This window comes from Engystomops pustulosus, unplaced genomic scaffold (genome assembly GCF_040894005.1).
Source record: "Engystomops pustulosus unplaced genomic scaffold, aEngPut4.maternal MAT_SCAFFOLD_383, whole genome shotgun sequence".
Classification (NCBI taxonomy): Eukaryota; Metazoa; Chordata; class Amphibia; order Anura; family Leptodactylidae; genus Engystomops; species Engystomops pustulosus.
The window spans coordinates 35,791-48,465 of NW_027285262.1; the positions used below are offsets into that span (position 1 = coordinate 35,791).

General features: G+C 56.5%; 1 protein-coding gene across 2 annotated transcripts in view; it reads left to right on the forward strand.

Moving 5' to 3' along the window:
• LOC140111101 (ephexin-1-like) overlaps positions 1–8,473 on the forward strand; it is a 31,843-nt gene extending 23,370 nt beyond the window's left edge. For both annotated transcript variants that reach the window (XM_072132320.1, XM_072132321.1), the window contains exons 8-15: positions 29–158; positions 248–322; positions 393–485; positions 4,819–4,976; positions 6,801–6,947; positions 7,024–7,109; positions 7,186–7,290; positions 7,374–8,473. In XM_072132320.1, coding sequence (XP_071988421.1) covers positions 29–158; positions 248–322; positions 393–485; positions 4,819–4,976; positions 6,801–6,947; positions 7,024–7,109; positions 7,186–7,290; positions 7,374–7,537 — 958 coding nt within the window. In that variant the 3' untranslated portion in view covers positions 7,538–8,473. The remainder of the gene's footprint in view (positions 1–28; positions 159–247; positions 323–392; positions 486–4,818; positions 4,977–6,800; positions 6,948–7,023; positions 7,110–7,185; positions 7,291–7,373) is intronic.
• The last annotated feature ends 4,202 nt before the right edge of the window (positions 8,474–12,675 follow it).

The following is a 12,675-nucleotide window of genomic DNA, read 5'->3' on the forward strand; positions in this document are numbered from 1 at the left end:
CTTACCTCTGCCCCCTCCTCTATCTCAGGGAGAAGAACCCCCACTTCCATGCTGTCCTGTGCCGGTTGCAGGAGTTGCCCCAGTGCCAGCGTTTGCCCTTCATGTCCTTCCTGCTCCTTCCCTTCCAGAGGATCACCCGCATCAAGATGCTGATTGAGGTAGGTGATGCAGGCCCCGCCCTCTGCTCTGGCCACTCCCACCATGCATGTGTAATGTCTCGGGGCTTCTTCTGATTTGTCGTCTGTAGAATATATTAAAGAGGACGGAGGAGGGATCCGAGGGAGAAGAAAACGCCAGTAAGGCCCTCGATGTGGTGTCCAAGGTAAGTACCACGGCTGCAGCTATGGCGTGTCATGTCATAATCACCTGACTGATGTGTCCTCTCCCCGCAGATCATCCAGGAATGTAACCGCGAGGTCGGACGCATGAAGCAAACGGAGGAGCTCATCCACATCTCCTCCAAGATTGAGTTTGATAAGATAAAGGTGGGTGTGGCCCTGTGCCGTGATGTCATCTTCTCATGGGTGCGGCCCTGTGCCGTGATGTCATCTTCTCATGGGTGTGGCCCTGTGCCGTGATGTCATCTTCTCTTGGGTGCGGCCCTGTGCCGTGATGTCATCTTCTCATGGGTGTGGCCCTGTGCCGTGATGTCATCTTCTCATGGGTGTGGCCCTGTGCCGTGATGTCATCTTCTCATTGGTGGGGGGCTCTGTACCGTGATGTCATCTTCTCATGGGTGCGTCCCGGTGCCGTGATGTCATCTTCTCATGGGTGTGGCCCTGTGACGGGATGTCATCTTCTCATGGGTGTGGCCCTGTGCCGTGATGTCATCTTCTCATGGGTGCGACCCTGTGCCGTGATGCCATCTTCTCATGGGTGGGGGGCTCTGTACCGTGATGTCATCTACTCATGTGTCCGGCCCTGTGCCGTGATGTCATCTTCTCATTGGTGGGGGGCTCTGTACTGTGATGTCATCTTCCCATGGGTGTGGCCCTGTTCCGTGATGTCATCTTCCCATGGGTGTGGCTCTGTGCCATGATGTCATCTTCCCATGGGTGTGGCCCTGTGCCATGATGTCATCTTCCCATGGGTGTGGCCCTGTGCCATGATGTCATCTTCCCATGGGTGTGGCCCTGTGCCGTGATATCATCTACTCATGGGTGGGGGGCTCTGTACCGTGATGTCAACTACTCATGGGTGTGGCCCTGTGCCGTGATGACATCTACTCATGGGTGCGGCCCTGTGCCGTTCTGTCATCTACTCATGGGTGCGACCCTGTGCCGTGATGTCATCTTCCCATGGGTGTTGCCCTGTGCCGTGATGTCATCTTCCCATGGGTGTTGCCCTGTGCCGTGATGTCATCTTCCCATGGGTGTGGCCCTGTGCCGTGATGACATCACGGTACAGAGCCTCCCACCCATGAGAAGATGACATCACGGCACAGGGCCATACCCATGAGAAGATGAAATCACGGTACAGAGCCCCCCACCCATGAGAAGATGACATCTACTCATGGGTGCGGCCCTGTGCCGTGATGTCATCTTCTCATGGGTGTGGCCCTGTGCCGTGATGTCTTCTTCTCATGGGTGTGGCCCTGTGCCGTGATGTCATCTTCTCATGGGTGTGTCCCTGTGACGTGATGTCATCTTCTCATGGGTGTGTCCCTGTGACGTGATGTCATCTTCTCATGGGTGTGGCCCTGTGCCGTGATGTCATCTTCTCATGGGTGCGGCCATCCGGTGCCGTGATGTCATCTTCTCATGGGTGTGGCCATCCGGTGCCGTGATGTCATCTTCTCATGGGTGTGGCCATCCGGTGCCGTGATGTCATCTTCTCATGGGTGTGGCCATCCAGTGCCGTGATGTCATCTTCTCATGGGTGTGGCCATCCGGTGCCGTGATGTCATCTTCTCATGGGTGTGGCCATCCGGTGCCGTGATGTCATCTACTCATGGGTGTGGCCCGGTGCCGTAATGTAATCTTTTCATGGGTGCGGCCCGGTGGCGTGATGTCATCTTCTCATGGGAGTGTCCCTGTGCCGTGATGTCATCTTCTCATGGGTGCGGCCCTGTGCCGTGATGTCATCTACTCATGGGTGGGGGGCTCTGTGCCGTGATGTCATCTACTCATGGGTGCGGCCCTGTGCCGTGATGTCATCTACTCATGGGTGTGGCCCTGTGCCATTAATCCATCTTCTCATGGGAGTGTCCCTGTGCCGTGATGTCATCTTCTCATGGGAGTGTCCCTGTGCCGTGATGTCATCTTCTCTTGGGTGTGGCCCTGTGCCGTGATGCCATCTTCTCATGGGTGTGGCCCTGTGCCGTGATGTCATCTTCTCATGGGTGCGGCCCTGTGCCGTGATGCCATCTTCTCATGGGTGGGGGGCTCTGTACCGTGATGTCATCTTCTCATAGGTGCGGCCCTGTGCCATGATGTCATCTTCTCATGGGTGGGGGGCTCTGTACCGTGATGTCATCTTCTCATAGGTGCGGCCCTGTGCCGTGATGACATCTACTCATGGGTGCGGCCCTGTGCCGTTCTGTCATCTACTCATGGGTGCGACCCTGTGCCGTGATGTCATCTTCCCATGGGTGTTGCCCTGTGCCGTGATGTCATCTACTCATGGGTGCGACCCTGTGCCGTGATGTCATCTTCCCATGGGTGTGGCCCTGTGCCGTGATGACATCACGGTACAGAGCCTCCCACCCATGAGAAGATGACATCACGGCACAGGGCCATACCCTTGAGAAGATGAAATCACGGCACAGGGCCGCACCCATGAGTAGATGACTTCACGGTACAGAGCCCCCCACCCATGAGAAGATGACATCTACTCATGGGTGTGGCCCTGTGCCGTGATTTCATCTTCTCATGGGTGTGGCCCTGTGCCGTGATGTCTTCTTCTCATGGGTGTGGCCCTGTGCCGTGATGTCATCTTCTCATGGGTGTGTCCCTGTGACGTGATGTCATCTACTCATGGGTGGGGGGCTCTGTGCCGTGATGTCATCTACTCATGGGTGGGGGGCCCTGTGCCGTGATGTCATCTACTCATGGGTGCGGCCCTGTGCCGTGATGTCATCTACTCATGGGTGTGGCCCTGTGCCGTGATGCCATCTTCTCATGGGTGTGGCCCTGTGCCGTGATGTCATCTTCTCATGGGTGCGGCCCTGTGCCTTGATGCCATCTTCTCATGGGTGGGGGGCTCTGTACCGTGATGTCATCTTCTCATAGGTGCGGCCCTGTGCCGTGATGTCATCTTCTCATGGGAGTGTTCCTGTGCAGTGATGCCATCTTCTCATGGGTGTGGCCCTGTGCCGTGATGTCATCTTCTCATGGGTGCGGCCCGGTGCCGTGATGTCATCTTCTCATGGGTGCGGCCCGGTGCCGTGATGTCATCTTCTCATGGGTGGGGCCCTGTGACGGGATGTCATCTTCTCATGGGTGTGGCCGTGTGCCGGGATGTCATCTTCTCATTGGTGGGGGGCTCTGTACTGTGATGTCATCTTCCCATGGGTGTGGCCCTGTGCCGTGATGTCATCTACTCATGGGTGGGGGGCTCTGTACCGTGATGTCAACTACTCATGGGTGTGGCCCTGTGCCGTGATGTTATCTACTCATGGGTGTGGCCCTGTGCCGTGATGTCATCTTCCCATGGGTGTGGCCCTGTGCCGTGATGTCATTTTCCCATGGGTGTGGCCCTGTGCCGTGATGTCATCTACTCATGGGTGCGACCCTGTGCCGTGATGTCATCTTCCCATGGGTGTGGCCCTGTGCCGTGATGTCGTCTTCTCATGGGTGGGGGGCTCTGTACCGTGATGTCATCTACTCATGGGTGTGGCCCTGTGCCGTGATGTCATCTTCTCATGGGTGTGTCCCTGTGCCGTGATGTCATCTTCTCATGGGTGTGTCCCTGTGACGTGATGTCATCTTCTCATGGGTGTGGCCCTGTGCCGTGATGTCATCTTCTCATGGGTGTGGCCATCCAGTGCCGTGATGTCATCTTCTCATGGGTGTGGCCCTGTGCTGTGATGTCATCTTCTCATGGGTGTGTCCCTGTGCCGTGATGTCATCTTCTCATGGATGCGGCCCTGTGCCGTGATGTCATCTTCTCATGGGTGTGGCCATCCGGTGGCGTGATGTCATCTTCTCATGGGTGTGCCCGGTGCCGTGATGTCATCTACTCATGGGTGTGGCCCGGTGGTGTGATGTCATCTACTCATGGGTGTGGCCCGGTGGCGTGATGTCATGTTCTCATGGGTGTGGCCCTGTGCCGTGATGTCATCTTCTCATGGGTGCGGCCCTGTGCCGCGATGCCATCTTCTCATGGGTGGGGGGCTCTGTACCGTGATGTCATCTACTCATGGGTGCGGCCCTGTGCCATGATGTCATCTTCTCATGGGTGGGTCCCTGTGCCGTGATGTCATCTTCTCATGGGTGGGTCCCTGTGCCGTGATGTCATCTTCTCATGGGTGTGGCCCTGTGCCGTGATGTCATCTTCTCATGGGTGTGGCCCTGTGCCGTGATGTCATCTTCTCATGGGTGTGGCCCTGTGCCGTGATGTCATCTTCTCATGGATGCGGCCCTGTGCCGTGATGTCATCTTCTCATGGGTGTGGCCCTGTACCGTGATGTAATCTTCTCATGGCTGCGGCCCGGTGCCGTGATGTCATCTTCTCATGGGTGGGGGACCCTGTGCCGGGATTTCATCTTCTCATGGGTGGGGGGCTCTGTACCGTGATGTCATCTTCTCATGGGTGTGGCCCGGTGCCGTGATGTCATCTTCTCATGGGTGTGGCCTTATGATGTCATTCTTGTTCTAGGCTGTCCCTATCATTTCTCACAACCGTTTCCTGGAGAAGCAGGGGGAGCTCAGCGAGGTGCAGCAGAAGGGAAGCCTCTTTGGGATCAAACCCACCAAACTCGCCCCCGTCTACTTCTATCTATTCAATGACTTCCTGCTCATCACCCAGAAGAAAAGGTGAAAGTTCATACTTGTTGTTCCTGTTTGCTGAATGTCTGTTCTATGGTGTATTGTCTGTACTATGTGTCGCTTCCCTCCTCTCCCGACTGGCGTCGGCTCCCTTCTCCCGGGCGTCTCCTCCTCTTCTGTCCTTTGCTGCTCCTCTCCTGCTCCTCCCGGCGGCTCCTCTCCTCTGCTCCTCCGGGCGGCTCCTGTCCTCTGCTCCTCTTGGGGCGACGCCTCTCCTCGTCTTCTCTCCTCCGCTCCTCTTGGGGCGACGCCTCCCCTCGTCTTCTCTCCTCCGCTCCTCTTGGGGCGACGCCTCCCCTAGTCTTCTCTCCTCCGCTCCTCTTGGGGCGACGCCTCCCCTCGTCTTCTCTCCTCCGCTCCTCTTGGGGCGACGCCTCCCCTCGTCTTCTCTCCTCCGCTCCTCTTGGGGCGACGCCTCCCCTCGTCTTCTCTCCTCCGCTCCTCTTGGGGCGACGCCTCCCCTCGTCTTCTCTCCTCCGCTCCTCTTGGGGCGACGCCTCCCCTCGTCTTCTCTCCTCCGCTCCTCTTGGGGCGACGCCTCCCCTCGTCTTCTCTCCTCCGCTCCTCTTGGGGCGACGCCTCCCCTCGTCTTCTCTCCTCCGCTCCTCTTGGGGCGACGCCTCCCCTCGTCTTCTCTCCTCCGCTCCTCTTGGGGCGACGCCTCCCCTCGTCTTCTCTCCTCCGCTCCTCTTGGGGCGACGCCTCCCCTCGTCTTCTCTCCTCCGCTCCTCTTGGGGCGACGCCTCCCCTCGTCTTCTCTCCTCCGCTCCTCTTGGGGCGACGCCTCCCCTCGTCTTCTCTCCTCCGCTCCTTTTGGGGCGACGCCTCCCCTCGTCTTCTCTCCTCCGCTCCTCTTGGGGCGACGCCTCTCCTCGTCTTCTCTCCTCCGCTCCTCTTGGGGCAACGCCTCTCCTCGTCTTCTCTCCTCCGCTCCTCTTGGGGCGACGCCTCCCCTCGTCTTCTCTCCTCCGCTCCTCTCCTCCGCTCCTCTTGGGGCGACGCCTCCCCTCGTCTTCTCTCCTCCGCTCCTCTTGGGGCGACGCCTCCCCTCGTCTTCTCTCCTCCGCTCCTCTTGGGGCGACGCCTCCCCTCGTCTTCTCTCCTCCGCTCCTCTTGGGGCGACGCCTCCCCTCGTCTTCTCTCCTCCGCTCCTCTTGGGGCGACGCCTCCCCTCGTCTTCTCTCCTCCGCTCCTCTTCGGGCGACGCCTCCCCTCGTCTTCTCTCCTCCGCTCCTCTTGGGGCGACTCCTCCCCTCGTCTTCTCTCCTCCGCTCCTCTTGGGGCGACGCCTCCCCTCGTCTTCTCTCCTCCGCTCCTCTTGGGGCGACGCCTCCCCTCGTCTTCTCTCCTCCGCTCCTCTTGGGGCGACGCCTCCCCTCGTCTTCTCTCCTCCGCTCCTCTTGGGGCGACGCCTCCCCTCGTCTTCTCTCCTCCGCTCCTCTTGGGGCGACGCCTCCCCTCGTCTTCTCTCCTCCGCTCCTCTTGGGGCGACGCCTCCCCTCGTCTTCTCTCCTCCGCTCCTCTCCTCCGCTCCTCTTGGGGCGACGCCTCCCCTCGTCTTCTCTCCTCCGCTCCTCTTGGGGCGACGCCTCCCCTCGTCTTCTCTCCTCCGCTCCTCTTGGGGCGACGCCTCTCCTCGTCTTCTCTCCTCCGCTCCTCTTGGGGCGACGCCTCTCCTCCTGTTAGCTGCTGCAGTGTAAAGCAGGTGGGATCTCTAATGATATGACCAGTAGTCATTGTGTTGCAGTCACTTCTTGGATTTCACTTTCTTATTGTGTTGTCACATTTTTCTTTCCATGGTTTCCCTTCCAGCAATGACAGACATGTGGTAGTGGATTATGCCCATCGCTCCCTGGTCCAGTTGCAGTCCTGCCCCACCATGGAGAACAGCTTCTTCCTCACTCTTCTGGAGAACCACCAGAGGAAAACCTGTGACCGGCTCTTCAGAGCCCCCACTCAGTGAGTAGCCCCTCTGCCGATGGTGGTGCAGACAGAAGGAGATGCGAGTCTCATCCATACCTCTGTGTTTGCACAGGTCGGACCTACATCGTTGGGTGGCCGCGTTCCCCACCAAGAGCGACGATGGCTCCTCGGGCAGTGAGACCATTTATGAGGACTGGGGTGAGGAGCTGCTGCTGCTGTGGTGATGTCTGTAGCTCCTGTGTGTGATGTGCCATCACTTTGTCTTTGTCCTCAGATTGCCCCCAGGTCCATTGTGTGGAGCAGTACACGGCCACCCAGGCTGACGAGCTGACCTTGGAGCCTGCCGACATCATCAATGTCCTGCGGAAGACGTCTGAAGGTGCGGGGTAGTTGTGTATTGGGAGGTGTCCTGCTGGTTCTCCTCCGTTCTCTTACCGCTTCTCCTCTTCTATCTGCTATCAGGCTGGTATGAGGGGATTCGGTTGTCGGATGGGAAGAAGGGCTGGTTTCCCTCACGCTATGTTCAGGAGATCACCAACGAACACGTCAGGAGAAGAAATCTCCGAGAACGTTACCGGGTCCTGCAGGCCGCGCGGCAGCTAGTGACCCGTCCCGGAACCACATGAGAAGATTTTGGGAACCGTTTGTAACTAAAAATTGTGGGTCTGCGATGTCTGGAGGAGTCGGACAAAATCTCATTCTGCTGCTACTTTCTACCAAAACTGGATGTCAAAGCCAAGACACGGGACCTCCCAGGACTGATGATTGTGGGGGGCACTGGAAATCCCAGCCTTGTGGTTCTTCAACCAAGTGATTGCAATTGTGGAACGTGCCCTCCATGAGAACCTTCACCCTCCTCTCGGGATGTGGTCCCGTCCGGGAATTGTGACCCTCCTTGTATCATGAGGAGGATTCCTCTTCATACTCCAATCTTCTTTGTCTGCAGTGAGGACCAACACCACCATCCATGGCAGGATCTGAACCTGTGACGTGGCTGGACTTCTCAGGCAGGTTACCAGGTCTCCTCACTCAGATCTGGACCTGCCATGGTGGGTGATCTTCACTAGATTGAGATGACTGTGTGACTGGGGACGTCTTGCGTTAGGGCCCCTCAGAGAACCTACAACAGAGCACAGTGGTAGGACCTTGGTCTGGCAGACATCTCCTTGTGGTGTTGTGGTGAAGCAGGACCCTCACGCTGGTGTTTTGTGGGTCTCATGCTGGACCTTGCTCCTCTTCATCGTAGATCAGACGCGTCTCTGATCCAGCACTGGCAGGAGCCGGTCCTGTCACCACCAGGAGCATGGAGAACATGGAGGGTTCCTGAGGGTCAGAGCCCCCAGAGAGATGGATGTTATGGTGAACGTGTCCATCACATCCTCTACTGCCTGGTCTGGGAAAGACTACGGGCGCTGCCATCTTGTCACAGACAATGAGACCTTTTATCTGCTGCACTCAGTTATTTTATGTGTCCAGGAGACCATTGTTTGTCTTGTTTGTTTTGCCAAATCTTGTCTGATAATGTCCTTTCTAGTCACATGGAGTAAAACTTCTCTGTTGTAGGTGGAGATCTGTCATCTCTGGGGTGAGGAACCCTAATCATTGTACAGATGTATATGTATCCACAGGTGTCACCCTCACATGGTGGAGAATGCGGGCGCCTCCTCCATCGCTCGCCATGTCCAAGCATTTATACGGCTCCCACTCAGGGACACATTGGGCTTTATTTAAAACGTCTTGTACAGGAATAACAGGCGTCTACGCTGGGATTGTGGCGCATGCGATCGGTTTTTGGCGCAGCTTCCATTTGACACAAATTAGGGGGTGTCCTGGCAGACGATTCGACTGATTGAGACCGAGCGCCGGATTTTACTTTTAAATTGTGTTGCAAGATCAAGCACTTACATGCACCAGGAAGAAGAAGGTGAACTCCGGGGACCTGAGCGGGGAAGCGACACATGCAGGATATCGGGCGCAGGATCTTAGTGACTCCCTTCACAGCGCATTATACACGGACAATGCACTTACATGCACCAGGAAGAAGAAGGTGAACTCCAGGGACCTGAGCGGGGAAGCGACACATGCAGGATATCGGGCGCAGGATCTTAGTGACTCCCCGCACAGCGCATTATACACGGACAATGCACTTACATACACCAGGAAGAAGAAGGTGAACTCCGGGGACCTGAGCGGGGAAGCGACACATGCAGGATATCGGGGCAGGATCTTAGTGACTCCCTTCACAGCGCATTATACACGGACAATGCACTTACATGCACCAGGAAGAAGGAGGTTAACTCTGGGGACCTGAGCGGGGAAGTGACACATGCAGGATATCAGGCGCAGGATCTTAGTGACTCCTCGCACAGCGCATTATACACGGACAATGCACTTACATGCACCAGGAAGAAGAAGGTGAACTCCAGGGACCTGAGCGGGGAAGCGACACATGCAGGATATCGGGCGCAGGATCTTAGTGACTCCCCGCACAGCGCATTATACACGGACAATGCACTTACATACACCAGGAAGAAGAAGGTGAACTCCGGGGACCTGAGCGGGGAAGCGACACATGCAGGATATCGGGTGCAGGATCTTAGTGACTCCCCGCACAGCACATTATACATGGACAATGCACTTACATGCACCAGGAAGAAGAAGGTGAACTCCGGGGACCTGAGCGGGGAGCGACACATGCAGGATATCGGGGGAAGGATCTTAGTGACTCCCTGCACAGCGCATTATACACGGACAATGCACTTACATGCACCAGGAAGAAGAAGGTGAACTCCGGGGACCTGAGTGGGGAAACGACACATGCAGGATATCGGACGCAGGATCTTAGTGACCCCCCGCACAGCACATTATACACGGACAATGTACTTACATGTACCAGGAAGAAGAAGGTGAACTCCAGGGACCTGAGCGGGGAAGTGACACATGCAGGATATCGGGAGCAGGATCTTAGTGACTCCCCGCACAGCGCATTATACACGGACAATGCACTTACATGCACCAGGAAGAAGAAGGTGAACTCCAGGGACCTGAGCGGGGAAGTGACACATGCAGGATATCGGGAGCAGGATCTTAGTGACTCCCCGCACAGCGCATTATACACGGACAATGCACTTACATGCACCAGGAAGAAGAAGGTGAACTCCGGGGACCTGAGCGGGGAAGCGACACATGCAGGATATCGGGGCAGGATCTTAGTGACTCCCTTCACAGCGCATTATACACGGACAATGCACTTACATGCACCAGGAAGAAGAAGGTGAACTCCGGGGACCTGAGCGGGGAAGTGACACATGCAGGATATCAGGCGCAGGATCTTAGTGACTCCTCGCACAGCGCATTATACACGGACAATGCACTTACATGCACCAGGAAGAAGAAGGTGAACTCCGGGGACCTGAGTGGGGAAACGACACATGCAGGATATCGGACGCAGGATCTTAGTGACTCCCCGCACAGCGCATTATACACGGACAATGCACTTACATGCACCAGGAAGAAGAAGGTGAACTCCGGGGACCTGAGCGGGGAAGCGACACGTGCAGGATATCGGACGCAGGATCTTAGTGACTCCCCGCACAGCGCATTATACACGGACAATGTGCTTTCTGTGACCTTGTATTTAAATGTGGCCCAATGTTATTTTCATTTGGGAGTTTTACATATGACCAGCAGGTGGCCCACTCCGCATAGGAGAGACCGGCCAACCCGGGCCAATGGATGGAAACGCCCACCCGGTTGTACACCTCTGTGTTAAAGGGGCACTGAAGCAGGAAGTGGTCCATGCTCTCCAGCAGGCCACCGCACTCCTCCCGGGGACAACCCCTTTCCTCAGAGCTCCTACACTTCAGATTGTCCCTCACACACAGCTTTCCATGGAAGCAGCGCCAAGCCAAGTCCCAAAACTTCAAGGGGATCCTGATGGAATTCAAAAGACCTAAACCCACCCCCAGATCCTGACTTGGGCAATCTCTGAGGGACAGAGGCTTTTGGAAATGGGTCAACAGAACCCTCTTGTCAAGGACTTTCCTCGACATGGTCCTGATCTCCCACATTCCCAGACCCCACCGGCGAATCACCTTCAGAACCGGGGTAGCGTAAGCCGGAAGATGCCCATGCAGTGTACGAAGATCCTTCACTTGCCCTCCTGTCTCCCATTCCTGGAAGAAAGGCCGAAACCATCCCCTGCAGGAGTATACCCACGGAGGAGCCCATCCCCTGCAGGAGTATACCCACGGAGGAGCCCATCCCCTACAGGAGTATACCCACGGAGGAGCCCATCCCCTGCAGGAGTATACCCACGGAGGAGCCCATCCCCTGCAGGAGTATACCCACGGAGGAGCCCATCCCCTGCAGGAGTATACCCACGGAGGAGCCCATCCCCTACAGGAGTATACCCACGGAGGAGCCCATCCCCTACAGGAGTATACCCACGGAGGAGCCCATCCCCTACAGGAGTATACCCACGGAGGAGCCCTCTCTTTCCAGAGGTTTGCAACAGAAAGGTTTTCACTAGGAACACCACAGGGTTGACCATACACAACCCTCCTTGTCTCCTTGTGCGGTAAGTAACCTCCCTCTTGATTAGGTTCAGCCTATTCCCCCATAACAGCTGGAAGAACAGACTGTACACCCGAGTCCAGAGGGGTTCTGGCAACATGCACACACTGCCCAGATAAATCAGCAACGGGAGCAGGTAAGTTTTAATAAGATTAACCCTTTCCCTGAGGGTCAAAGACCAACCCTTCCACTGGTCCACCTTCTGAGCGGCGATCTTAAGCCTGCCGTCCCAGTTTTGCATGGGGTAATCCCCCTGGCCGAATTCGATGCCGAGAACTTTGGCAGAGTCCTGGGGCCCTGGAAGAGTGTCCGGGAGATCAAAGCCTGGATCCCCCTCTCCCAGCCAGAGACTCTCACACTTATCCCGGTTGATCTTGGACCCAGAAGCCTCTGAGTAGCGGTCAACCTCTGACATCACCCATTGCGCCTCCCCTCGCGAGGACACAAAAATGGTGACATCATCGGCATACGCTACCACTCTAAGAGTGGCTTCCGGTGCTGCCCGATCCATCCCGACTCCCACCAACGGCCCACGATCAATCCTCCTAAGGAATGGGTCATTCGCGAACACGTATAAAAGTGGGCTCAGAGGACAACCCTGCCGAACACCAGACCCGACCTCAAAAGAGCGGCCAATCCAACCGTTCACAAGCGGGAAACTCTCTGCCCCTGCGTACAAAACCTTTAGCCAATTGACAAACTCCCCCAGCAGGCCATACCTCAGAAGGACAGACCAGAGGTACTCGTGGTTAACCCGATCAAACGCTTTTGCCTGATCCAAGGACAGCAAGTACCCCTTCCAGTTACCAGCCCTGCCCTGCTCCACTGCCTCCCGGACACAAAGCACAGCACTAAATGTACTGCGGCCTGGAACAGAGCAGTGCTGGGTCCCCGAAAGGAGCCGGGGCGCAAACTGCACCAGCCGATTAAACAGCATCTTTGCCAAAACCTTTCTTTCCGTATTGAGAAGCGCTATGGGACGCCAGTTCTCAATACGAGATCGGTCCTTACCCTTTGACAGGATGATCAGGGCTGACCTCCTCATTGACTTCGGCAGAGCGCCCGAGGAAAGACACTCATTATATACCTCAGTCAAGAGGGGAACCAAGGCGTCCTTAAAGGTCTTATAAAATTCAGATGTTAAGCCATCCGGACCCGGCGATTTCTTGAGGGCGAGCCCTTCAATCGC